The sequence below is a fragment of the Euphorbia lathyris genome, chromosome 8 (assembly GCF_963576675.1).
Source record: "Euphorbia lathyris chromosome 8, ddEupLath1.1, whole genome shotgun sequence".
NCBI lineage: Eukaryota > Viridiplantae > Streptophyta > Magnoliopsida > Malpighiales > Euphorbiaceae > Euphorbia > Euphorbia lathyris.
The window spans coordinates 39,813,405-39,841,379 of record NC_088917.1 but is presented as its reverse complement, the minus strand read 5'-3'; the positions used below and the strand labels follow the sequence as shown (position 1 = coordinate 39,841,379).

General features: G+C 34.5%; 2 protein-coding genes across 2 annotated transcripts; one reads left to right on the top strand and one right to left on the bottom strand.

The window, feature by feature from the left end:
- Positions 1-5,475: 5,475 nt before the first annotated feature.
- On the bottom strand, positions 5,476-6,362 carry LOC136203329 (glyoxylase I 4-like). The gene is made up of 3 exons (XM_065994451.1): positions 6,150-6,362; positions 5,960-6,065; positions 5,476-5,882 (listed from the first exon to the last, which is right to left on the bottom strand). The coding sequence occupies exons 1-3, from the start codon at positions 6,302-6,304 to the stop codon at positions 5,640-5,642; spliced, it is 504 nt and encodes a 167-aa protein (XP_065850523.1). The 5' UTR covers positions 6,305-6,362; the 3' UTR covers positions 5,476-5,639.
- Positions 6,363-6,720: 358 nt separating this feature from the next.
- On the top strand, positions 6,721-11,671 carry LOC136202815 (mediator of RNA polymerase II transcription subunit 17). Its single transcript, XM_065993718.1, has 8 exons — positions 6,721-6,888; positions 7,260-7,473; positions 8,677-8,790; positions 9,022-9,107; positions 9,271-9,658; positions 9,751-10,215; positions 10,316-10,636; positions 11,100-11,671. Exons 1-8 carry the CDS (start codon positions 6,800-6,802, stop codon positions 11,424-11,426), a joined length of 2,004 nt encoding a protein of 667 aa, XP_065849790.1. The 5' UTR covers positions 6,721-6,799; the 3' UTR covers positions 11,427-11,671.
- Positions 11,672-27,975: the final 16,304 nt, after the last annotated feature.

Below are 27,975 nucleotides of genomic sequence, written 5' to 3'. Positions count from 1 at the left end.
TATTCCTATGTCTTGCTTAAATGGATTTCCCTATAATATTCATAAAAGCAGTAATAGAATCTAATGATGAACATAGAATAATTTGCATTAGATTGAATTGTGATTTTGATAAACAAGTATTTGACAGAGTTAATGATATGTCAACAATAAAGAATACAAAGAATAAAGACTGTAACAGATGAGAGTATAGGGGTTATGAATCCTTTTACTGTCTCTGTAAGGTTGTTAGGCATCTGGGCGTCTTTTGTATCTTGTATCTCGAGGAAGTGTATCTCCCGATCTTGCTTCCTTCAATGCTGGAAGTAAAAGCTTAGAAACTATAGAGTCTTGATATCTTCAGTTTATCTCTGCAGAGTATCAATCAATATTTTATCTTCTTGCTTGTATTGTATTCAATAATGTATATCTTCAATGGAGAGAGGAGTATCCTTCTTATAGTGGATGAAGGATTATGTCTTTTCAAGATGATAACTCTTCAAGTGTTGTATTGGAGAGTCATAGCCTGTGGTGAAGAAGAATGATGATTCATGTTGAAAGAGATGCATTTATACTGAAGAACCAAGTCTTTTTACAGTGAAGACGTCGGTCATGAACGAGACAGGAGTGTCACGTTCGTGACTTTGCTTAGCCATGCAAAGTTGGCGGATGACTTTCTGTCAATGCTAGTGTTTGAGGCATGTCACATTCGGGATAGGTATGTCACGAACGTGACAGATGATTTTGTCCTAATTTGGCTCTTTTCTTCTGTCTTTGATCTGTTCTTTGCTGATATTCCTTCATATTGAGCCTTTTGTATTTCAAACCCATCTCTGTACAAATCATGAACAAACAAGCGAAATCTTTCCAAAACCTATCCTAAACTAAGCTAAATGCATTAATATAAACATGAATATGCATGCATAAATACATAAATTAAGGACTTATCATCAGCAAATCGGTGAAACCACACCATAACTATATATAATTAAACTATTACAAATTAGCTCGCCATTTGCTTACAATTAGGACTGTGAATGAGACCAAACTTATCTATCCCCCGACCATGACCTACTATAATTTTTTGAGATAATGTACCAAAATAGGCCTAACGTTTTTGGGAAAATACTAATTTAGTCTCCATGTAGCACTAATATAGATTTAATGTTTAAAAAAGAGTATCAATTTAGGCATCGATAACGAAATATGACATATCATTCATATTATTTTGTTAAGTTATGATTTCTCTCTCCACATTCAATTGACAGAACTTAATGGAGTAATATGAACGACGTGACACGTTCCATTATCGCGACCTAAATTGATACTCTTTTTTAAATACTACACCTACATTAGTGTTATTTTATACGTGGACCTGAATTGATACTTATCCAAAAAGTTCAAGTCTATTTTGATATCTTATCCCTAATTTTATTTTAGTTTCTTTTTTATAAAAATAGGGATGAGATGGGATGAAGATTTCTATCCATGTTCCCGTCATCTTCCCACACAAGTTTTTTAAATGATACAAAATATATAACTTAGAGAATTACATTTTCAATATATATTTATTTTTATTTAATTATAAATTTTTCTACACATAAATTACATCCGGAGATTATAATGCATAAAAAAATTTCTATAATGTAGAAATTGCATAAATTGCAGATAGATTGAGCGAAAAATCTTGTGCCTTCTTCACAGCCACGACACTCGAACCCAACTGTCACAAATCCATGCCCATTTCCTTCGCCGAGGCCTTCATCAATTGAACCAAATCCTCGCTCATTTCATTTCCGTTTGTGGATCTCAACAAAAAATGGACTATGCGTATCGCGTCTTTTCTCAATGCCAAAACCCCAACATATACCTCTTTAATTCCATGATTAAAGGCTACTCCCTATGCAGACCTTTCGAGGAGTCTCTAAATTTCTTTTTCTCCATGAAAAAACGATGGATTTGGCTTGACAGTACACTTTCGCTCCTCTGCTCAAGGCGTGTTCTAATCTCTGTGATCTTAAAATCGGTCGGTGTATTCATAAGAACGTTATACTTGTTGGGTTTGAGCGTTTCAACTCAATTAGAATTGGGGTTATTGAGTTGTATACATCTGGTGGGACAATGGAAGATGCTAACAAAGTGTTCGACGAAATGTTTGAGAAAGATGTTGTTGTTTGGAATTAACAAAGAGGAGAGGGAGAAAGAGAAGAAAAATAAGAAATTAAAGAAAGATGAAGAAGATGGTATATTTGATTTTTATTTTTTATTTTTGGGTTTGTTTGTGATAATTAGATAATAAGGAGGGTTAATTTATAAAATTAATAAATATAAGGACTAAATTACTCTTTTCCCTTTGGCTTTTAACACTGTTAGTCAATTTGGTATGTGTTTGCTAACAGAATGAACCTCAAGGTACCATTTTATAAATTTTTAAACCACGAGGGTGACGATCGAAAACATGTGTAACCACAAGGTTATTTTTGTACTTTTTCCTTTTATATTTGTTGGGATGATATATTTTTATGATTAATGTGTTTTTTTTATAAAATTAAAAAAGAAGAGAAATTTAGAACACTAATTTTAATGAAAGGGGATTGGCTCGTTTCATAAACAAATATAGAAATGAGAAAACAAACTCCAAATCTAGAAAATTTCTACGATAGATTGAGATTAGTACTGATCCCATCTACCCAACTTTATTTAGAGCCCGTTTGATTTATATGTCGTTTGATGTTCTAATTTGTTGTTTGCTGATTGATGATTAATGTTCGATAAAACTATGATTGTCTTTTGTTGTTAGTATGTAAAATGACTAATATGGACATGTTTTAAATAAATATATAAAATTTATTCTAAAACTAATCTAAATAACTAAATAAAAATTGCAAAAATAATAATTTATAAATAATTACAATATGGCAACCATATTTGTTTCCTATCAGTTTCTCATTATTAGTGTTTGGTAAAATTACTAATATGGACATGTTTTAAGTAAGATTAGGATTAGTTGTTGTTAATATGTAAAATGACTAATATATATATATTTTAAATTAATAATAAATGTACTTCTAAAATAAATCAAAATATATGTTGATCATATCCATTATAATAAAATTCATAAACAATGAATTAAGAGATACAAATTGAAATAATAATAAGTTTTAACATGTGGTTTGCTAAGAAAATGTACATAGCTAAGTTTTGGATATAAAATAAGAACAATGAAAAAAAAAAATTAAAATGTACATAGCTAAGTTCTATGGATAAAAAATTAAAAATTAAGAATTTTGTCTACCATCACTTAGATATTTGTCCCTCTAGAGACATGATTCTTCCGTATTAGAGTATCTTGGTCCTACTCTAATAAGGAGTCTTTGGCAAGCCCATTTATTTATTGAAAACACAGAGTCCTGCCTCTTTAAGGATTCTCTACATAAACCGTCTCACTCATTTGAAAGGTACACCTTACATACTTTTACTCTTTGTGTGATACTTTTTACTACTGTCTTCTTCTCTCTTTATATTAGACTAGCATTGAGTTAGGAGTCGAAAAGTTCCTCATCGGAATCCGATAAGGTCTTTGTCTTTGTATTGCAGGACGCAAAAAAAAAAAAGCTTTTAACCGAGATTTTCTATAAATAGGATGTTTGTTTCAGCTTTTCAGAGCAATGTTTAGTATTTCACTCCAAACCGCAGATATGATATTTGGTTAGGGTTATACAACAATAACTTTTAGTTTTTTTTAATACAAACAGTAACGTTTTGGAGGTTTTTATGAACAATTGTTTGTATTTATATAATGTTTACAAAATTATTCTTCTTATTTCTGCAAAACACATTTCTTCTTTAACATTGTTCTCATCTCTATAATATTATTGCTGAAAGAACAAAGTTTTACTCCATTCAGTAAATTGTTATTTAGTTATTTAGATTATTTTTATTATGAATTTGTGTATTGCAATTTTTATAATTTATTTATTAATTAATTTAAAACATATCGATATTAGATATTTTACATTCCAACAACAAGCAACAATTAAATAGTGGTGAAGCTCTTAGCCCGTTGGTTGAGAGCTTACCTATGACTCTAGAGGTCATGGGTTCGAATCACATTCGGGTGGGGTGGGTTAAGAGTTTTTCTTCATCTTTAATGTAATTTTTCTTTGTTTAATGTAAGTGTATTGCGCACAACTTAAAAAAAAGCAACAATTAAATATATTTTCAAAATCCTCTTAGGAGTTGTAGGAAAAGAACAAAAAACTGCCAACCCTATTCTTCTTATTTTCTCTTCCCCTTTTCTGCCAAACTCTCATAATCTATCAACTATACAAACTTTCATATTTTGTTGATCTACTGTGAGGAGGACGAAGGAAGTTTGTCTTTATTCTTCTTCCTCCCACCGGGTTAGGTTTTTATATTTTTTGTTATTGCTATTTTTCTATTTAGTATGTGTTCATATATTTTATCGGAACCCTTTATCCGTTTGAATTGTATACGCTCTCTATTATTCTATTGTGTATGCTTTTTTCGGATTTCGCAAGAGCAGCAATGATTTATCTCGTTAGTGGATCAATAAATCTATGTGGTCGCAAAAAGGACTCAGATCCGAATGTTCGAAATGGTCTAAAAGATGAAGTTTGGATTGCAGATGTTTTTTTACAAGTTTGGATTTACGAGAAATATATATTTTATTGTTGTTTTGTGTTTTTTTATACCTTTTATGAGTTTTGTTTTTTGTTATTTGCAGTCATTTTCATCCATTCGTGGAGCTTGTATTTACTTGTGGGACATTTTATTCCTTACCATTTTCTTGTTATACTTCTTCTTTGTTCATCTAATGAAGATATACGCATTTTTCTCAAAAAAATTAAAAATTAATCACTGTTTTGTCAAACACTAATAATTAATCAACTAACTACAATAATAAACATCTAACAACAACAAATGAGAAAATCAGTGAAACCTCTATAGAGGGTTGTTCTTGGGCATGGGCAGGAGGGTTGCCCACCTAGAATCCAAGGAAAAGAGAGGCTCAAACCCAATATTTTTATAAAAATATATATAAATTAAATCTCAAAAGATGTAATGATAATAATCCTAGGTCTAAAAACTCAACACACATCCACGACTCAAGGGAGAAAAGGTCTCAAAAGCAACATTTTTATAAAAAAAAATACTGAAATATTACATTTAGAACATATTGATGTATAATGATTTTGCATCTAAAAGTGTTTGTAGAAAATATTTTATATCACTAACTAATATTTAAAGCGAAATAAAAAGTTTTTTTTTCATATAAAATTAGATGTTTTTATTAGATCCCTTATTAAGTTTAATAAAAAAAAATCATTTTCAAACATTTTTTTAACTTTATTGGTTTGTGTATTAATAAACAAGTAACATTTCTTTACTACTTCGTCCCTGACCCTCTAAGTTTGATAATCGCACAACATCATTTTGAACAACAATATAAATGAAAAATTGCACTAAAGAGAAAATCAACAATAAGATAACATGAGCATATTATTACGAATATAGATATGTACAAAATTACAAAGAATCCAATTAATTAACCCTCAACTAATTTTGAGAAATGAGATGGGTTGTGGTGAAAATTGTAAAAAATATAAAATTAGAATATATAAAGAAAGGGAGAAAGAAGTTCAACACGTGATAGTTGAATTATGTTGAAGATTGCAATTAAGAAGAGAACATGGCATGTCAGAAGCAGTAGCAGGAATAGGAACCACAGGAAGAACATCACAGTTACAAATTTCAATCATGGATCCATCTGGGTCATGAAAAAACAATTGTTCAACATATATTCCTCCCTCTTCTACTCTTCCTTTTACATATTCTATCTTCATTTCCTTTAGTTTTTTCTCTACTCCTCCAATGCTTTCACACTGCACAACCACAGTTTCATATAATTTATGTACATATATATAGACACACATTAATGTATTAAAAAACAAACACCCACCTGGAAAGAGACGTGATTGTCCTTGGGATTGATGTGGCTAATTTTGGGCATGTTTTCAGGATCTTCAGATTGCAGTAGATGTACACCAATGCCATAATTGAACAACCTGTCATATATGGCAATATATTAATGAAAAACATTAAGAAGGTGAAGATTCTTTTTAGTTGAGAAATGAAATGATAAAACATACCAGGCACCATCAAAGTTGAAGGAACCAGGCCTCCTGATGGGGAAAAATCCAAGTAAATCTTGGTAGAAATTGAGAGATTTCTGAAGAGATCTGCACACAACGGATATGTGATTCAACGACTTGAGCTGCAATGGATTATCCATTCTTTCTCTCATCGTCAAAATGGAACAAGCAATTGGAGAAAAAAAAGGATTCAACAAAGATATAATTATGATTTTTTTTTTTTTGTTGAATCCTTTTTTGGCAGCGATCTATATATATAGACAATGAGTACACGAAATTAAGGTTTTCTTTGGATAGGGATAGGATGTGTTCTTAATTACACGTAGATTCCACGTTTACGGTTCAAGTTCAATAAATTCAGTAAGGTAGTTACATTGGAATATAACATCCAAATGTGTCTCTTTTAGTAATTTCTGCTTTTTCTAAATCTTTTTTTTTTGTTTATTTCGGCCCAAATGATTCAGTTGTTTATCATAGGGCCGACTTGGGCATGAAATACAGTGGGAATCTGGGCCTTGTCTTGCTCGAGAGCTACTGTTATTAAAAAAAAAAAAAAAAAAAAAAAAAAACTCTTCTCCATTCTGATTCTGAATGGTCTTAGGTCTCTCAAGTCTTGTTTTTTTTCCCCGGAAAATCTCGTACTGAAAATGGATGCCAAGGTCCAAATCTCACTCGACAAGCTCCCCGTTAAGCGCTTGGAATCTATCGAAGAAAACGGCCTCGAACGCTTCCCTACGTATGCTTCTTTCTCTACTTTAATCCCATTTCCTTTTCTTCTTCAGATTCTGTATCATATATCTTTTAAGATATGACAATCGATTATCAATCTAAAGTCTCCCCTATTATGATTTTTCATTCTTCACTCTTTCAGTTCCGAGCTTCTAAACTCAATTTCTGTTTCTTTTTCGTAATCCATTTTCATGTTATGTCTATCAACAATATTTCTGTACCAGCTTTGCCCTAATGATCATAGTATAATTACTGTCGGTCATTTCATTGTTCCCTCGTTTATCTTGCTTAATAGACTAAACTGTACTGCGAAGGGAAGGAGAATGTATGAGAGGTAGATTCAAACAATATTCCTTATTCATTGTTGTTGTGAAACAGTGATATCGAATATGATGAGAAAAGAGTATCACTCATTCGGCGCATAGATTTTGCCTGGGCTGTGGAGAAGGAAGATGAGGAAAACAAAAAGAAGAAAAAGATCTCAAACTCAAACGAGAGTTCCTCAGCAACACAATGGCCTTGGCAGAGCATGGTGGAGAACTTGCAATTAGCTCATCAGGAGCTTTCTGTTATTATTGATCTCATCAATACTGTGAGTCTCACTATCCTTTCCTCTGCATCTAAATTGAGGATTTTTGTAGATAAGGAAGATAATCTCTATAACTGAAGTTTGAGTCACAAGAATGTAAAAATTGCAGAAGTAGGATGGTTTTTGTTAACCATTGTTCTAGGTGAACTTTTATATGGTTTTCTTTCACAGAATGTTTTAGGTTGGCATCAAGTGTTGGTAAGATTTCAGCTCTTCTGATTATTGGTTTGAACCGCTGTTCAAAAACAAGGCCGCCTGTATGGTCTAGGCGCTCGAAATCGAGAATCCGCTCTTATTTTCTCCTATAGTCTCTCTGGGCATTTTTTTTTACTCTAGACGATTTTCAGCCGTCTGTACGTCGCCTAGACATCCTAGTCGCCGCCTAAGCGATGATGAACAAAAACGTTTTTTATTATTAATTTTCTTTGATTTACTAAAATTCACTTTTGAACATTGTTGCATGGTTATTTGTGAATTGTGTTTATTATTTTTGGATATTGCATTTTTTACTTGTTTTCATGATATGGTTTAAGACTTTATGAACATTGTTTCATAGCTTTTGGTGAATTATATTACTTGAACATTATATTTTATTTGTTTGAGTTGTTTCAATGATTTTGTTGTTAAAATGTTCACGTTTGCACATTTTCAAAGATATATGTTACCAATATACATGTTTTTCTATATTAAATAATTTTATATTATTATTTTTAAATAGTATAATACATATTTTAGTTAAATTTATATAAAAATTTGTTGATTTACAAATAAAAAATACAAATCCGATTAATCCTCGATGGCCCTGTCCGCCCGACTAGCGTCTAACGTTTTTTACAACCTTGGTTTGAACATTGTAGATTAAATTCATAATCTTAAGACCTCTAACATCAGCGATGATAGATAGAAGCTTTTTAACTTGATCAGAGCTTGCACACAATATGGGTTCTGGTGTGTGCAAATCCTTTGTAGAAACTGCAGACATGCTGTTTTCTCTACAAACAAACATGTAAGCAGATCCTTGCAGAAGTCCTAGAAAAATTTATACTCCAAATAATCTCATCAATTCCACCAAATTGTTCTGATAAACCAGTGGATAGGAATTAGTTTGTTTTCTATTTGTTAGTTTTTTTTTTTTTGTGAAAGAATGGTTCTGATGAGTGTGAATTAGTTTACTTTATGATTTTGCTGCGGTTTAAATACGAATAGGTGGAAGCAAATGATGCTGTAACCGTGGCTAGCATGACCAGGCCGAAACCATTACCCAGTGAGCATTTGGCTGATCTTGCTGTGTCTACAGCCACAAAGCTACAGTGCTACCGGGTATGCTTATTTACCTTTCTCTTCCTTTTCCTTTTTGAATTATGGGAGGAGCTGTCTAGGAGCTTTGGTGCTTTCACTACCATTATAATTCTATTTTGGGATGCAAATTCTGCAACATTACAACTTCAGTCACTAGCTTGGAATTTCTTATTGAAAGGCGCAAGTTTTGGAAGTTTTTTCTCCTAATATCATTACCACATATTTCTGATTGCTCTTCACTTATTTTGGCAGCATCTTGGTAAATATTTTAAGCAGTCTGCCAAAGCTTTGGAACAGCAGATTGCAAGGGAAGCAAGATTTTATGGAGCTCTAATCAGGTGAGTCTGTGTTATTTACACAAGTTATGAATCAGTAAATGGTTATACAGTTTTTATACTTCTTGAACAAAAGTTGGAATTTTCATTAGACCCTTACATTTTGATTTTTCAAATACCCATAATTTCAACAGTCTTGTAATAATTTTTTCTAACAAGCTGATAGGTTGCAGCAAAACTGGAAAGTTAAACGGCAGCGCATGGCAGCAATTGCTCCTGGCAATGAAGGCTTTACCATTGATCTTTTTGACAACTCATTATATGATTCAGCCTCTCTCTTCCGGCCGTCTTCTTTATCTACTATTCGCATTGAACATGACTCAGCTGGAATGCTGGCTATAAATTTACCTCCCAATTCTTGTCGTTCTCTTCATTTTGGTATTCTAGGTTCACATTCCAATGACGATGTTAAGAAATCTACTAATATTAAAAGGTCATGCTCAGTTGAGCATCTATCAGAGGAAACTGAGACAGACTCTACAAGTGATAATGAGTGTGTGAAAGAAACACATTCTCTCCTTCGTGAAGTTCATCAAGCAATCTTTAGTGAACAGGTAGGCTCCCTCTCTCCCCCTGGCCCTAGTCTCCCTTTCTGTGTTTCTTCATTATTTACTATTTTACTTGTCTTAGGTGGCTGTGTTTCCAGGTGTTTGACATGGTGAACCGTGAAGCATTCAACCAATCTTTAGGACTCAATGTGACTGGAATTCGAGAAAATTATCTACAGTTGAGCATAACTCAAGGAGATTCTGTTTTTATATCATTAGTGCTATCTAATGAGGATGATCAAATAAATGATGGGGGAGGTATCGAGATTTCAGAGTCAGCAGTTCTACCTTTAGATTCACTTGAAGGGGTGAAACTACCAGAAGAAAAGGTTGACTATATTAATAAAAAGTCGAGCTTTCCTAATCGTATTAGCTATGAAATATATCTCCAACAGATTTTCCACGAGCACGTATTTGCAAGAGCAAATGATAGACCCCTTTCAAGTGGCAGTCATGCATCTGGTCAGACAGCAAAGAATGGGTCCAGTCTTCTTGGCCATTTCTGCATGTCTGTGGCTCACAGAATTTTTTCAAACAAAGTTCTTATGGAGCTTGAAAATGCAGTATTGTCCTGTGAACTCATTAAACATACAACAGTTATTATGTCTTTTGTGTTCGGCACGTTTTGAGCTTTCACTTTTTCTTTTTCTCTCTAATACTCAGGTTTGCAAGGTCCCATACCTCCACTTAATATCCCATCCCACGTGGCATTCCCGAATATCTTCATGGACAGTATTGATGAAGGTTCCTCACTCCATTCTCCATGCTAGTTCCCAACTCCGCACATCAGATACGAAACTCATGAAGTGTGATATTAAAACCGAATTTAGGACTAAGGTTGTGGTAAATGATGATTGCATCTATGTTGAAGCGGAAGGTGCTCCTAATGTTGTTGGGCTATTTAAAGGCAGTGCTGACGACATATGTTCTATGAACAAGTATGACTGTGACATAGCTGATCTTCCTGTGATAATTCTGCAACAGGTAGGTTTTAGGACCTTAAGGTTTCTATTTTTGTCATCTGCTTTCTTGATTATGATTTAAGATAGCTTCTTGTTTGTTTTTAGACCTTACCCATCAGCTTAATCTCTTGGATTAGATGGTTCCTTGACACTAAACTAGTTAGAGTGGAGGAAAAAGATTTATGCTGTCAACCCTAGTAGATTAGATTTAAGGCTAGGTATGTGAGCATTTGATTTGCTACCATGTGTCTCAGATAAGATGTGCCTTTTCAGACCTCAACACTGTAAGTCTAACTTGCTGCCTTTATCCCATCTTCATCAGAGTAATGAAATATAATTGCAGTATTGGCGGGAAATCCTGAATAGAGTATATGGGACTGTTCCATCTTATAATTTGCATTGATTGTTTTCTCTTTTAAGGTGTGATTGAGGAATAATTGCACTTGCATGAATTGTGCCACCATGTAATATTCTTTTAATGATAGGTTGGTAGCCAAGTCATTCGGTGGCTTCACGAGGAAGCTATTACAGTGGGAATGAAAGCAAACCGGGACTTCCTATCGCTGTCTTTGGAATTAGAGCAGGGAGAGGTACTAAGCCTGGTGGGACACGTCGACCCAGAGAATAGTGAAGGTTGTATATCATGGTGGTTGGTGATGGAAGATGGGTTTGCCGAAGAGAGGAAGCTTCGAATGGACATTGGAGAAGGTGCATCAGAGTACAGGAAGTTCTTGGGGTACTTACCTTTGGATGTTTTGCATTCAACACTGATGGATCTGGTTAGTTTGTGCAATGGAGGTGGGAGCCGCTGAGAAGGTACACTTTTTTTCTAAATGTAAAAGGCGTGTTATTAGAATAGCACTAACTGCAGTTGCTGAGGAGATAATGGTTGTTATTGTCAGTATAGTTGCTGTTGGTGAGGATAATGCTGTAGTGTACAAGTAGAGCATTCTCATAAGTATACCCACTCTGCCCTTTTTTCTGATAAAAGTGTTAATTACTCGTTCTTCAATTTAGTTCTCAAATGAATTTTGAATATTAATTTATATTTTTATAACTAATTTGGCCATTAATATTTATAGTTTATTTTGAGTAGGGTGTCAAAATAGGTTGTGTTATAATTGTGTTATGTGGAAAAATGATAATTGTGTCAAACGGGTTGTATTGTTGTGTTAGAAATTGAGAGTCCTGAATATGTAAATTTTTTTAAAAGTTGTGCGCAATGCACTTACATTAAAGAAAGGAAGATTACATTAAAGAGAAAGAAAAAATCCCACAACCCACCCCACCCCACCCATGTGATTCGAACCCATGACCTCTACAGTCATAGGTAAGCTCTCAACCAATAAGAAAATAAACGCTGACGCTACTTAGGGGGTTTGAACGTCCTGAATATGTAAATTGTATTGTCATGTTAGTCCTAATTTTGAGTAGATTAATTTTATGATTCAAGCTAGAAAATAAAATTGACTAATCGTGGTTTCTATTAGGGCTTGCATGATATGTTTGTTGTGGGAATTCCTTTAGGCTTAAACTTGGATAAGTGATCTGAAGCAGTTGTCTTGTCTTTTACAACAAACGTTTTATTTCATCATCATCATCATCATTGTTATAATTACATTGTATTAGGACACCATACCTATGAATCATAACCTTTCGCATTCAATTACCAACGGCCTTCCAACATGTTCTCTTTTATATACTAGGTAACTGAACCGAGCGTTGTGCTGTCTTGTAATTTTGTATTTTGTGGTGGTTAAAAATTTGTAGTGAATGAGTGGAAGTATAAAGTATAGTGTTGTCTTTCAATGAGTCATGTATTTTGTAAAAGAAAATTTTCAATGATGAATATCATGCATATTGAATATGTGAAAGACATAATGTAAATCATGAATTACAATAAATGATAATAGTATTATATTAATTTGATGTGTTGGAAAACAAATGAAATAAAGGATAAGATTGTAACTATTTAAGATTTTTTTTTTTTTTTTTTTTTGTTTCCTTGTAGTACTATGCTTGTGTAACTAACTTGAGATGTTGGGGTACAATAATTTGAACACATGCAGTCTGGAAAAAAAAAATTGAATCAGTAATAGAATTGAACTGTAAAACTTTAACGATGGGGCATGACTTGTAAATTTTTCACCAGATGGGGTAAGTATTAGAAGTGGGGATGCGTACAACCAGACTATCATTTTTGTAGGATTAGAATAAACAGAATTGGCAGGGGAAGGCTTGCCCCAGTACACCCTTGTGGTGGGACCCTTCCCCGGACCTTCGCTCAGCGGGGACGCGTAGTGCGACCGGGCCGCCTTTTTTTTTTTTTTTATATAATATAAGAATGTGATATCTTGCTTTTGTGGGATGATGAGAATATTTTGAAATATTTCTCAGTAAATGATATTTTTATGAATGTTCGGTCTTCCACCTCATTATCAGTGTTTATTATGAACAATTATTCTCCTGTGGTTACTGGAGACATAACGACGTATAATTTACCATGAGTGAATACTTGTTTAAGGAGTTACAAGTCGATATGTGAGGTTGTCCCTTTTATTGATAGTTATGGACTCTGAAGCACGGACACGCCATAGACCCAACGTATCGCGTGTCGGATACGAATCCGATACGGAAATGGCCGGAAATGCCTGGGACACGGTGTCGGGGCCGTTTCCGTAATATCGGAAAGTTGGACACGCGTATCAGTGAAGGATACGCGTGTCCCAGAAAAAAAAACAAGCGATTCTTCAAATGTGAAAAAATAGCCGTTCAACTTCAATCATCGATCGTCGTTATTCCGAATAGATTTGGAGAGCCAGAAACTCCAAAGGACAGGGGGAATTAATGCCAGAAACTCCTAATTAATCCAAAAACTCTCAAACTTCTCCATCCATCTATATAAATAGGGCTGCTAACAATCTTTCACAATTCATTCACATTCGTTTATATGTATTTATTTAGTTATATTACAAAAAAATCATATATAAAAATATATTTTTAATATTTATAAATGTGCTCCAATATTTTTAATATTTACACGTGTCCCCTACGTATCCGTGTCCTGTGTTTTATAGAAATGACGTTTCCCGTATTCGTGTCCGTGTCGGATACCGTATCCGTGTCCGGACAATGTAGGTTATGGAAAAATTCACATCATGGGGTGAGGATGGGGAAAAATTCCCAGGTGTAGGGATGTCGCGGGGATAGGGACATTTTATCCCAAGTTCACGGGAATTCACATCCCCACCATGGGATGTTCAATTTTTAAAATAATATATTTATATGGATTTTTATATGTTTATTTTTTATAATTCGCATAATTTTTAAATATTTATTTATATATTAGTAGATTGATGCATTACTTATGAATTGTGATTGACATTTATTTTTTCTTACCATGTATGCTAATGTTTTATAGATCATAGGGATAAGGATCAAATTTAACTTTAACATTTCAAACGAAGTGCAGATTTAGTATCAACATATGAAATGGTGTAAATATAACCCTAACGTTTCTAAGGAAGAACAGTTTTAGCCATTTGCTTTTGAAAATTTGAAAAAACTGGTTTGATTATTATTTAACTGTTATATCGGACCTTCCAAACAAGTTTGTTGATAAATTGAAACAGTTTTGTATAATTTTTTTTTTGTAACTATATTAATAATACAGTAAATATTTTAGACAGTTTGACAAAAAAATAGGGTTAATACACATATTTGCCCTCGTATTTTCTCGGAAAAACAGATTTGCCCTTATATCAAACAAACTCTCAAAAATCTCCCTGAGCTTTCCTCGAACCTTCACATATGCCCTAATCTAACGGGGTAGTGATTTGGCACAAACGGCGTGCCACGTACGACGCCACGTCCACTGCCACGTCCGTAATTACATTATTCTTTAATTTAATAAAAACCTATATGGCAACTAATATATAAAAGTGAAATTAAAAATTCAATTTTATTCATTTCGACCCATCAGTTCAAACTACACAGACAAACCTTTCGTGTTCTTCCTCTCGATCGTAAAGGATCGTCATCCTGTTCTTGCTCTGGGTTGATAAAACCGAAGAGAGAAATCCTAATAACACTTGCATTCAGACGAGTGAAGGGATATTCGAGCTTATGGGAGGATGAAGTACAGTACGCCGGAACACTAAGCACTGGAGTCGAGTGAAGAATCGAACGATCGATCGCGCGAGGAGAAAAAAAACGCGTAAAGGTAAGTTTCTGAACTTCTTCTTTCTATGGAGTTTCTTTACGGGGTTAGGGCATGCAAGTTAGATATATGGGTATGGGTTTTTGGGTATGTGTTTGATGGGTATCTGTGTTATGAGTGTCGTCGAATGAAATTTCATGTTTGATTGGTATGTTTTCTGTTTGTTGGAGTTTTGATTTTTATGTGATTTTTGGTTTTTGTTGAATGTGAACCTCTGCTTAAAACCCTTTTTTTTTTATTACTGGTAGTATAAAATGTTCGTATTATGAACTTGATTATCTGAAAGGAAGTCAAGTTTAGTTTTTTTTTCCTCTTGCTTGAAGTAGAAGCCTGGATTTTCATTCTAAAACTAAAAATATCTGTTATCGGTAGTCTAATTTGTGAATGGAGATGATTAATGCTTGCCTGTTAATGTTAGGCTTATATTATTGCTATTAATGTTAGGCTTTTAAACTTGGATTGTTGGGTCAATGTACATGTTTTACATTTGTGCTTTTAATATGTGAATGGTGGTGATTAATGCTTGCCTGGTTAATACCAGGCTACACCAATTCTTTATCACAAAAGATGAATGCCCTTTTTTATGAATATATTAGGCACTATACCTCAACTAGATATTAAAAATCAATTTCCCTTTTTAAGAATGTGTCGTTTTTAAAATTGCTTAATGAAATTTGATTAACTTTTTATTACTATATTGATGCTATTAATGTTTGCTTGTTTACTGTGTGGTTAATGTTTGCTTGTTTACTGTATTTTGTTGCAGATATTGAAAATGGTATTGGTGAAAGTATATTTGCACTTTAGGGGTACATGGATCCTTCATCCACATTTAGATTATGTAAATGGGGATTTTATCATCAAAGATAAGTTTGATCCAGATTTTTTAAACATAAATGACCTTAAGCAGTTATCTCGGGATGATTTAAAGTTCCACAATGTTAGTGAACTTCTATGCCTAGAACCAGGTAAGTTGTTGAAGTCTCGTAGGGTGTTTGTATTAGATGGGGATGCTAGTATTAGGAGACTTTTGGAATGCATTAGTAAGAAAAACAATGTTGTTCACATTTATGCATCCCATAAGGTAGATGAGCCGATTTTTGCGACTGATATACTACCTCTTCCATATAAGGAGATAGATGGTGTGGGGGAGGATGAGGGGGCAAGAGGTATAGGGGAGGATGGTAATGTAGGGGAAGAGGATATAGTGGAACATGTTGAGGTCCAAGGTGATGAAGCTGCCAATGTTGAGGGTGATGATAGGGTAGAAGTTGAGGGTGATGATAGGGTAGAGGCTGATGTAGTTAATAGAAATGTTGAGTTTGATAGTGGGCTAGAGGCTGATGTAGTTAATAGAAATGCTGAGTTTGATGGTGTTGAGGTGGAGGTCCAGGGTGAGGATGCTGAAGCAGGGAAAAACGTTGAGTTTGATAGTGGGCTAGAGGCTGATGTAGTTAATAGAAATGCTGAGTTTGATGGTGTTGAGGTGGAGGTCCAAGGTGAGGATGCTGAAGCAGGGAAAAATGTTGAGGGGGGAGGAACTATGGATGGTGGGCTAGAAGGCAATATAGATGGTGGAGGATATGTTGAGGATTGTACTGTGGATGAAGGAGTACATGTTGATATAGGGGAAAATGTTGAAGAGGAAGGAAATGTGGATGGGAATGTTGAGGAGGAAGATGGTGAGGATGATAGTGAAGATGAGGATTATGAGGTGAGTGAGGGAGATGACGATGTAGGGAGTGATGATGATACTGATGTAGATGATGAGGAGGAGGCACTTGAGCAGATTCAAGAAGCCAGGAAACGGGAAAGGTACAATCTAGAGAAAGGTAAACCTTATTTTAGAATAGGCATGACTTTTAGAGGCATAGAGGAGGCTAAGCATGCAATTAATGACTATGCTGTCACTGGGGGTTATGATATTAGAATAATGAAGAGTGACAAAAGTAGGATTAGAGTACGATGTTTTGAGTGTCCTTTTCATTTGTTCATTAGCCAAGACAGGGGGGGGGGGGGGGTCCTACAATGGTTGTAAAAACTATAACCCATGGTCATGAGTGTAATAAGGTGTTTGCAAATAAGAGAGCCACAGTGAAGTGGATAGCTGCCAAATTTATGGATCGGGTGCTAGATAGACCTTCTTACAGTTCTGGTGATATGAGGAGGGATGCTAAAAGCATGTTTAAAGTTGATGTGTCAGAGGCTAAGTGTCTAAGGGCTAGGCAGTTAATATTGGAGCAATTAGATAGCAGTTACAAGCAAGAGTATGCCACATTAGAAGCATATGCAGGTGAATGCATGACAACAAACCTAGGGTCATGTTTGAAGGTAGACCTTAGAAGGGAAGATTTAAGACAAGGGAGGAGAGTCTTTTGGAGGATATTTATTTGTTTTGCTGCTTTGAAGAAGGGCTGGAAGGAAGGATGTAGGCCCATAATTGGGTTAGATGGGTGTTTCCTTAAAGGCATTTGCAAAGGGGTGCTGTTGGTGGCTTGTGGTAGGGATGCAGACGATCATTTCTACCCCATTGCATGGGCTGTTGTGGATAGAGAGTCAGGGTGCAGTTGGGAATGGTTCATCCAACATCTCATAATCCAACTGGAGCTTGGAAAAGGGGAGAATTTGACCCTTATTTCTGATATGCAAAAGGTAAAAAAAAAAGTCCAATTTCATATTACTTTGTTGACATATTCCAGTTATTACCATGTATTAATGTTTGAAGTATGGTTTATATTTTAATTGTAGGGATTGCTGCCTGCTGTTGCTAAATATTTGCCAGATGCTGAGCACAGGTGGTGTGCTAGGCACATTCATGCCAACTGGAGCAAGAGATGGAGGAGTGGGGAGCTTAGTAAATGGTTTTGGTCCTGCAGTTGGAGTACTTACCCGGAAGAGTTCAATGACAACCTAAAGACACTAGGGTCCATTTCAAAGGAAGCAGCAGAACACCTTGTCAGTTATCCCCCACAAAGATGGTGTAGAGCGTATTTCAGTGGTAGGAGTAAGGACATGATTGTCACCAACAATCATGTTGAGAGCTTCAATGCTTGGATTAAGGTGCCAAGAGAGAAGTCTATTTACAGACTACTGGATGGGATAAGACTTGAGGTAATGGGTAAGTTGAAGGACTGTGCTAAAGAAGCTACAAAGTGGAAGAAAGAATGGAGTCCCAAGTGCATGAAAGTGTATAATTTGAACAGTGAAATTGCTCAATTGTGCAGAGTTGAATGGAATGGGGATGATGGATATGAGGTAAGTGAAGGTCAGGATAGGCATGCCGTGATGTTGGAGAAGAAGTTATGTACTTGTAGGGAGTGGGAGTTGTCTGGCATACCATGTCCGCATGCAATATGTGCATTGAGGCACAAGAGGATGGATCCCCTCAAAGAGATATCAATGTTCTATCACATATCAACTTTCAAGAAAACGTATAGTAACAAGCTACAACCAGTTCGAGGGAAGGCTTTTTGGAATGTTGATGCATTCGAACCGATACTTCCTCCACCCATAGTGCGAATGCCAGGCAGGCCTAAGAAGAAGAGGGTTAGGGAAGCTACTGAACCTGACAGACAAAGCCAAACACAGAAATTGTCAAGGGCTGGTCACAAAAAGAAGTGCAGTAAGTGTGGTGTATTTGGACATAACAAGCTGAAGTGCAAAGGGGTAAGTGAGTCTACATAAAAATAGAAATTTGCAATTTTACATGTAATTTTGACATTTGCAATTCTTGTAGGTATCAACTGATGTGACATTAACTGAAACTTGTAGGTACCAACTGATGCAAATACAACTGATGCAAATACAACTAGTGCAACTCACACCAATGATGCAACCCCTGACACTAGAGTGCCTACTAACAATGGTCCAAGACCTACAAAGACCGCTGCAAGGAGAGCAAGATCCAATACTTCCTCCACCAGGACGTGTGCAACTCCACAAACAACTCAAGTGAATGCACCACAAGCAGCATCCAATGTACCGGCAGCCAGTGCACCGGCAGCCAATGCACCACAAGCCGCACCCGCAGGCAATGGGCTACCAAGACACCCAAGTGTCTTGGTACATGAGGCTGGCCCTGAAGTTGTATTTCCCATTCCATCGGAACACGACCTAAGGCATGCTAGGCGTACAGTTGCGAGAGAACACACTGGTTCAAGAAGGATACCATTCAGGGGGGAGGATCTGCTGCCTACGGATCTTCCATTTGAAGGACAAGGACTAATGTGGAATGGAAAAAAGGCGGTTACAGGAAATGCCATACAAGCAGAAAGGGAGAAGAGGATCGGATTGCAGAAGAAGAAACATTGACTTTGTTGGATATGTTGGCTATTTTGGGATTCACTTTTTGTTAACACAGGGACATGTAAATGTTTTGTCACACGATGTGATTATTTTGATGAATATATGTGGCTATTTTGGGGTTCACTTTTGGTTTACACAGGGAAATGTAAATGTTTTGTCACACGTGAATAGTTTGATGAATATATGTAATTATCAAACGTTGTGAATACTTGGTTTGGAAATGGAATGAAAGTGCAAAATGCGCGATTTGGTAATTGTGTTGGCAGTGTGTTGAAGTGTCTATTTTTATACATGTTTTTATGTGTCACTTTTAGTTACATTAATAACAGGTTTTTTTACATGTTTTATACATGTCATTTGCACTTATAACTGTAATTTAAGTGTTTGTTAGGTAGGAAATAAGAAGGTTCTTGTTAACAGGTTTCGTAAGTGCCATTTACAATTACACATGTCATTTACACCTATCTTGGGTACATGTGTTTAAATGTCACTTTTAGATACATAATTAACATGTTTTTTTTATAAGGGTAACTTACATGACATTATACGTATTTGTCTTTAGTTACGTGTCATTTACAGGTTTAATTGTGCAAAATAACTCACACCAATTTTGAGTAATGTAATGGGACCAAGAGTGCATATAACGTAAGTAGCATACGTAATGTCAAAGATAACTTTGTCTAAAAGGACAACAAAATACATCAAAGATAACTTTGTCCAAAAGGACACCAAAATATTCGGTATCTTAGTCCAAATTGACACTAAAATCCTATCTACTTAATCCCAAGGATGCCAAAATACAACTAATTACTCCCGTGGGATTACAAAACAACATAACATATTTAATAATTATACCTAATCACTTCTTTTGAACCACGTGTAAATGAGCAAATGCCAAGTGATGACAAGCAATCCAATTAAGATGTTCTTAGTCTTCTTCACAGCCTTTATCACAACTCCCAATTCATGATTCTTGTCAAGCTGAGTTTGTATCAGGGACTGCCAGTACAACGAATCATCCTTGGACGCGTATTCTCCATCAGTGCGCATCATGTGATTCTCCTCCTTCAATTGCTTAATTTGTTGCCGGAGGTCATCAATAACACTCTTTGCTCTAGCAGACAGCTTCTCGTCATGCCAATCAAAGTAGCCACATCCTTTGTCCTATATATTTAATCACAATCAAATTGAACCATCCTTTGTCCAACAATTTATACCCAACAATCCAACATTCCAACAATTTATACCCAAGAATCAAACTTACAAACAATCAGTAACAATCCAACAATTTATACCCAAGAATCAAACTTAAAAACAATCAGTAATAATCCAACATTCCAACAATTTATACCCAACAATCCACATTCCAAGTTCATATATACCCAACAATCAAACTTACAAACAGCAATAATCCAACATTCCAACAATTTATACATACCCATTTTAATTTCAGAAATGTGTTTTGATGAACCCTAATTATCTAGAATGTTGATACACTAGTTTCAGAACACAATAAACATACCCGTAATTTAGGGCATGCGTAAAATCTTCTTCCAGGGTTCTCGTCACTCCAGCTCGTCCATCTTGGCGCCTTCAAATTACAGTAACAGAACTTGGGGGGATCATCGTACGTTTTTTCCATCCTCCCATGGCGCAGAGAATGTAATGAACCAATGGAGCTTTCACTTGTCATCTTTCTTTCTTCAATAACACGTCCTGGAAGTTTGAAATCGCAACTTTCAGTTTGCCCTAACTCTTTCTCTTTCATACAGACATGGACGAAGAAGAAGGAGACGGAAATCGCGAATGAAATTGGGGGAGAAGGGGATGGAAAGCTCGTATATATGGTGAGAAAATCAAACGTGGCTTCTTTTAATGTGTTGGCAGTGGACGTGGCGTCGTACGTGGCACGCCGTTTGTGCCAAATCACTACCCCGTTAGATTAGGGCATATGTGAAGGTTCGAGGAAAGCTCAGGGAGATTTTTGAGAGTTTGTTTGATATAAGGGCAAATCTGTTTTTCCGAGAAAATACGAGGGCCAATATGTGTATTAACCCAAAAAAATATTGTGATTAATTTATATATATCATATTTAGTTTTTAGCATTTCAACAGAATTTTTGTAATTTTATTAGTAATACATTAAGGGTCCGTTTGGTTTATCTGCTGTTTGCTGTTTCCTGTTACGGTTTGCTGTTTGCTGTTTGAAAAGGCTGCTGTTCCAAAAAGCAGAAATTCCCTGCTTTTATAAAAAGCTACTTTTCGGCTACAAAAGGCAAACAAGAGGTGTCTAACCAAACACTTTAAACTCTCATTTTCAAAGTGAAAAGGCAAATAGGAGGTCGAAAAGCAGCTACCAAATACCCCATAAATATCTTATACATAATGATATTTGAAAGATCTGAAGTGATAGTTAAATTTAAACTAGTTTTTTCTAATTTTTTATTTACGTATGACTAAAATTGATCTTGTATGGAAATGTTAGGGTTAAATTTATATATATAATTTCATACGTTAAAAGTAAATCTGTACTTCTTTTAAAATGTTAGGGTTAAATATGGTCTTTATCCCTAATTATATTTGCCTAATTTTATTATACGGAAAATTTTTAAATTTCACTAAAAAATACGATAATTTCATAAACGATAATGAAGACGAGGATTCCCCATCTGGGGAAGCGGTCCCCACCGTCACCCTTCCCTGTGGCAAAACATGGTGCCAAAGGAAGTTGTCGTTTATGTAGTATGGATGGTTGAAATTGTGACATTTTAACCAATATTTGATCCATAAATGATATCACCTCTAATGGACTACTTATCAAGACGGGTGACAATCAATCTTGTGTTATTGCATTTTTTTTTTTTTTTTATGTTTTTGTTTATGAGTATTACTATTAGAGGAGTGTATACCTTAAGTCGCGTGTCAGGATTTGGAATGCCATTGAATTATTATTATTTTTTTATTATTTTTTTTTATTTTTTTTTTTTGAAAAATGCTTGTAATTTCATTAAATAAAATATGTAGAAGTACAACAATCAAAATGTAAGGAATAAAACCTCACATGATTACAGACTAAAGCAAATACAATATCCACGAATGATTTTTAACTATGCAAAAACTCAACTAGATACAAACGATTTTTACCATTGGTTTTAACACTTGCTTTGTACGTATTGTCTGAGTTGAAATATGGTGTCGTTTCACTTGGTATCATATTCATAATCATCTCATTCAATTTATGGACCATTTCATTTTTGGCGTTAATATTGCTCTTTCTTTCAAGTACGCAGGATCGTTGTACTTCATAGATAGCTTCGACTGTAGATTTTATTGGATCTTCATGTGTGTATATATATCAACAAGATTTTTGATTAATTCTTAATTAATGTCATTATAAAATGAACCATATCCAATCTGCAATAAGCATTTGTAAAAGAAAAAACTTATTTTAACTGCCTATACTTCTCATCACAGAGCCTCACATTTTGGCTGAGCTCGTATATTTTGAAAAATGATTACAAGTAGGATGAATTAAGAGATGCATCAATATCAACTCTTGTAAAAGGCAATATTAGATGGAAATTGCCCCCACATACTATTGTAAGTCTTGCAAACGGTTTGGTAGGCTATTCTTATACGTGGTTCTTAGAAACTCTCTTAAGGTTTTATTTCATACTTCAAAGCAGAACTTATTTTCCATAGGGGCTTCATCATAAATGATCAAAGAAGTTGTCATAAGAAGTTTGGCTAGTAGGGTGTTGTGTTGAATTCATAAGTTGACTCTGCTGTAACATCCAATAGAATATGAAATTGCGAATAAATTGTCCTTCCGTTAAGTAATAACAATGTTGTTATGCCTAAAGTTGCAACAAGATTTTCAATTCTAATATGAGCATTACAATAGTTGTATTCCACATAAATGTTTTGTAGGTATAACCATATTCACTTATAAAAAATAAATTACCCTTTTGGAAAGGATTTAGAGCAACAAGCCATTTGCTTGGAGTATTTTTTAATTGATCTCGATCATAATCCAATTCTGCTTTGACCAATCTCTTATCAAGGATGAATTAGGCTAGGGTATTCTCTCTATGTCTCTCAAACTTTTTTCCATCTTCTGCATGACACTTTCAATTCCGAACAATGTGTATGATTTAACTTGTTGCTCACACTTGAATCCTTCATTCTAAATCACTTTCTTTGCAATGACGTTATGTTTTGTTGACAATGTAGCTTAATTAGATTTCCAGAATTAGGATGTGAGTAAATGAATATTGTCACAGAAAGATTTTGTAAATGATTTTTGGTTGCCCAAATTGCTTTTTCAGTCAAGCAATAAATCCATTCTTTATCACTATATAATAATACCAAAGAATATCATGCAACTTTAAAATAAGATATGTCACTTCATTTACTTCTTTAATATATTCCAGCGAAGTGCTTCCTTTGAAAAAATGAGCAACATTTTCATGTAGACAAACGTTCTCCACTTAAATTCTTCCAATTGTTGTCATTTTTTCTTCAAGTTCATATTTTGTTTTGTTTTTTCATTCCAAACCCAACATATAGGGAAATAAAAGTTAGCTCTCATGCATTTATATTATTATTGTTTGCCTCTAAGCATTCAATGAACTTTGTTTTATCTAAATATTAGAGTATGGTCTTTAGGTAAATGGAGATGGTCCATGAATCATAAAATTCTTGATTGAAGTCTGGGATATTCGCACTTATTCTTTTATCAATATTCTTCATTGTTGGGTAGTATGTGTCCATAGGACAAGCTTTGGTTTTTTTTTTTTGGAGCTCGGTTGTGTACAAACTTGTGACATGGAGTAAAGTTAGTATTTATAATTTTTTTTTTTTTTGTAGGAGTTGTGAAGTATTTGTTGTTACTTAAATTTTTTATTTACAAATTAATTGAATTTGGTGTGGCTTTCAAAACGAAGATAACTTACATGAAATTATTTTTCCAAATAATAATTTATTTGCTGAGAGCTTGAGTGAGTATTCTTCTGTTCGGAAATTTGAGTTTTTGAGGAGGGTTTTGGGGCTTTTTTTTAATGGAAAATACATGAGTGCTATTATTTATTGTTTATTGTTGTTAAAGTTGTAACTCTAGACAAATTATTTAGAGAACGCCCTCTTTGTACGCCTATTATTTTATAGTAGAAGAATTAATTCTCAAGCATAGTCGTGAACGTAAATTAAAATTAAGGGTGGACCATATTAGATTACCAGTGTCATTTTTTAATTATTTTTTGTCATCTTTATTTTTACAGAATGTGTTATTTCATTCCTAACAATTGGTATCAGAGCCAAGTCAATATGAACACGAAATTGACAAGCAAAATGGTCGGTCTAAATAGCTCAAATTACCACAAATGGAGAAGTAAAATGAATGATCTTTTATATGTGATGAAAATGCATATACTAGTGTTCGAGACAGATAAACCCGAATGCGAACTAAGGTTTCGAGCATGAGTAGGTATGTGGTTTCATCCGCCAATTTGTTGAAGATAATGTGTACAACCACATTTGTAACAATACTCATGCACGAGCACTATGGAATAATCTTGAAGAATTGTACGCCTAAAAAACTGGCAACAATAAATTATTTTATTTAACCAAATTTGTTCAAATAAAATATCAAATAGATGGTGAGTTCCTATGCGGGAGTGACAAGACTCCCATGTAGTTGAGAGGGGGAGAATTGATAGGTGGTGAATTCCCTCCTACATATGGACCCCACACACAGTAATATATATAAAAATTATTATCAATTAGGTGGCATCAAATCTTGTGTATACCCAATTGACTTTTTTGAGTTAATATTTTAACAAGAGTGATATCAAGAAAATATAACTTTGTCAAGTGAAACTTCAGAACCCGGACCTACTCTCAAAAGATAGAATATATAGTGTTTTCTCGACTAAGTACAACAGAAGCTAGACTCGGAAAGGCTCACTAGACGCAGTCAAAGATCCAACTGTTGCCACAATTACACCTCATCATGGGAATCTCGGGCCAAGTGGCCTTAAGAGATATCAGGCCCCAGAGCAATTTTACAGTACTCCGGGAGTAATACTTCCGACCAATTAAATTTTTTTTAATTCCATTATATGAGCATGATTGGTGGAAGAAAAAAAATATACATGTGCCATACATTGATTGGTATGGAGTATTACTCGAGGAGTACCCTAAAATTACTCCAGGTCCCAATATAGTCCCTACTATCATTAGGAGAAACGTGGCCCACCCCGATCTATAATCTGTAATTGTCTTCTACAGTCCACATTAGTGCACTCTCAACAATGGAGATTTAGAGGATAACCGAAGAAGAAACACACTAAATTCGTCGGGTTAATGATGACCTAATCCTGGAAATGGTGGAAGAAAGGGACGTCTTAGAGCCCCAACAGCAAAAGCTCTGGGGCGCAATCTCACTATCCCTAGCAGAAAACCTTGATTATGTCCAAGAGGTCGTCAACATCATGAGACACAAACTTGCCATCCAAATGGCAGAAGTAAAAAAAAAAAGCTAGTGATAGTAGAAGAAACATCCAGGTCTGTGAATAGACCTAAAAATAACAACTGCCCGACTGGACACCACATGTTCGAAGCTGCTATCACTAACAAGATGGTTCCCCGAAGAGCCGAATGAAAGATCTAGACACCCAAGCAAGGGAAAAATGAGTCTCCTCGGTACGATGGCATCAAACCTGAAATCCCCCTCCGTGTAACATGAAAGATACTGATCAATCTCCCATAAGATTTGTCTAGGCAAGATAAGGAAGACGACCATCCTTGAACAAGAGGACACTATCCTCCAACCCTTAAAAGGACTCATTACGGGTCGACAGAATCCCAGACGATCAACTAAGAAAGAGCGACCAAGCCCTAAACCCGAGAGCATCAGGCGCCGAAAGAAAGAGACCTCCTGATCAAAGACGAGAGCGTCGAGACTAAACTTAAGGCAATGCAAAAGGAGCTCGACAAGCTCAGGAGTACCAGTGTCGAGGCAAGGATCGACATCGAGCATCTTAACTTCACAAGAGTAGAAATACCCTTGTGTAAGAAAATCATGAGTGAGTCGATGCCCCGAGGGTTTAAATACCCATTGCTGAAGGAGTATGATGGGACAACAGACCCCACTACTCATGTTAAAAACTTTAGGCGAGCCATGGATACAACAGACCACATTACTCATAGCTAGAGTGAGTATTTTCCAATTAGGAGATTTGAGTTTTTGAGGCGGGTAGTCCAATTATTTTGGAAGTGACAATATAGTTATTTTGGAGTATTTTTAGAAAATACTTAAGTGATACTCTCTCAATTTTTAAAAAGATGTCGTGTTAGAAATCGGCACACCCCTTAAAAAATAATTAATACTTCTTAATTTTATTATATTTTACGAAATTAACCCTATTTATTGTAGTTTTACTATCTAAACTTTGTCTTCAAAAAGTAGCCATCATAATTATTCCACTAATCTTTAAAAAAAATCGTTTATGTTCAATGAAAATCAATTACTATCCAAAATGATATATTTTAGAAAAAATTATTGGAGTATCATTTAATTCTTATACACTAGTTGACTGGAGTAATACAAAATTAATGAAGGGTAAATTTTGGAAAAAGAATAACAAATATCCTCTTGATTTTATAACATGACATCCTTTTAAAAATGGAAAATTTACATTATATAACATCCTTTAAAAAATGGAGGAAGTCCTATTTTGATTTTATCTCTTGTTGTTGTAACTCTAAAAATATTGTTAAGAGAAGAATTAATTCTCGAAATTGGTTGTAAATATAACTGAAAAATAAAACTAAGGGTGAATGGTGTTTTTTTTTGAACCATGGGGTGAATGGTGTTGAATTATCAATATCATTTTTATTAATTATTTTTACTTGTTTTTACTTTTACGAAATATTTTATTTTGTTTTCAATAGATTCTAGATCCTAGTTTCTCCGCCGATGCACATTTAATATAAAATTACGTTTGATGTATAAGATAGTGGGGAGGGAGCATATATGAAATGCCTATGTGATCCTAATTGGATCTTGTTATTTTTGTGATAAATCCTCTTCCAAAAATGTATCTAAAGTATAGTAAAGTAAAGTAAATGGAGTATTAAATAATTTATTACGTAGGGATAGAAGGTAATGTAAGTGATACTTTAGTAATATTAATTATATTTTTTATTAGAGTATAATTCTAATATAGGACAAAATCAAGAGTGGAAATAAATATTGGAATATGTGTAATTTGAAAATAAATGAATAAAAAAATTTAAAATGGGAGTGTATAAAAAATTGGATAAATATTTTACATCTCTTTAATAACATCTGAAAATAAACACATTATGTTTTCATACATTTACTTTAAATAAGAAAATTCAAAGGTTGGTGAAATGAGAAATTATTTAATTATTAGTGTAGTTTTGTTGGAAAAAGATAAAATTGTGAAACAGCAAAGCATGCCATATAATTTTCCAATTTAGGTGAACGAACACTAACGAATTTCCCCTTTACAGAAATAACATTCATTCATTCATCAGAAAAAGAAAATACTCCATTATTATTCTTTTGTGCTTAATTCCAACTCACTAATTAATTCACCAACATCAATTAAATTAAATTAAATAATGTGGAAGCTTCACCTATCATAACACACTTTCTACACATAACATATACCTCATTCTTGTTACCCCAACACAACAACTCTTTTTATAATTTCATTTTAGTAATTTTTACTTTCCAGATAATAATAAATTTTTTTTTTCTTCCTAAATAAAGTAAATCAGTTTGTTTAAATCTGGTATAAAGCACATTTT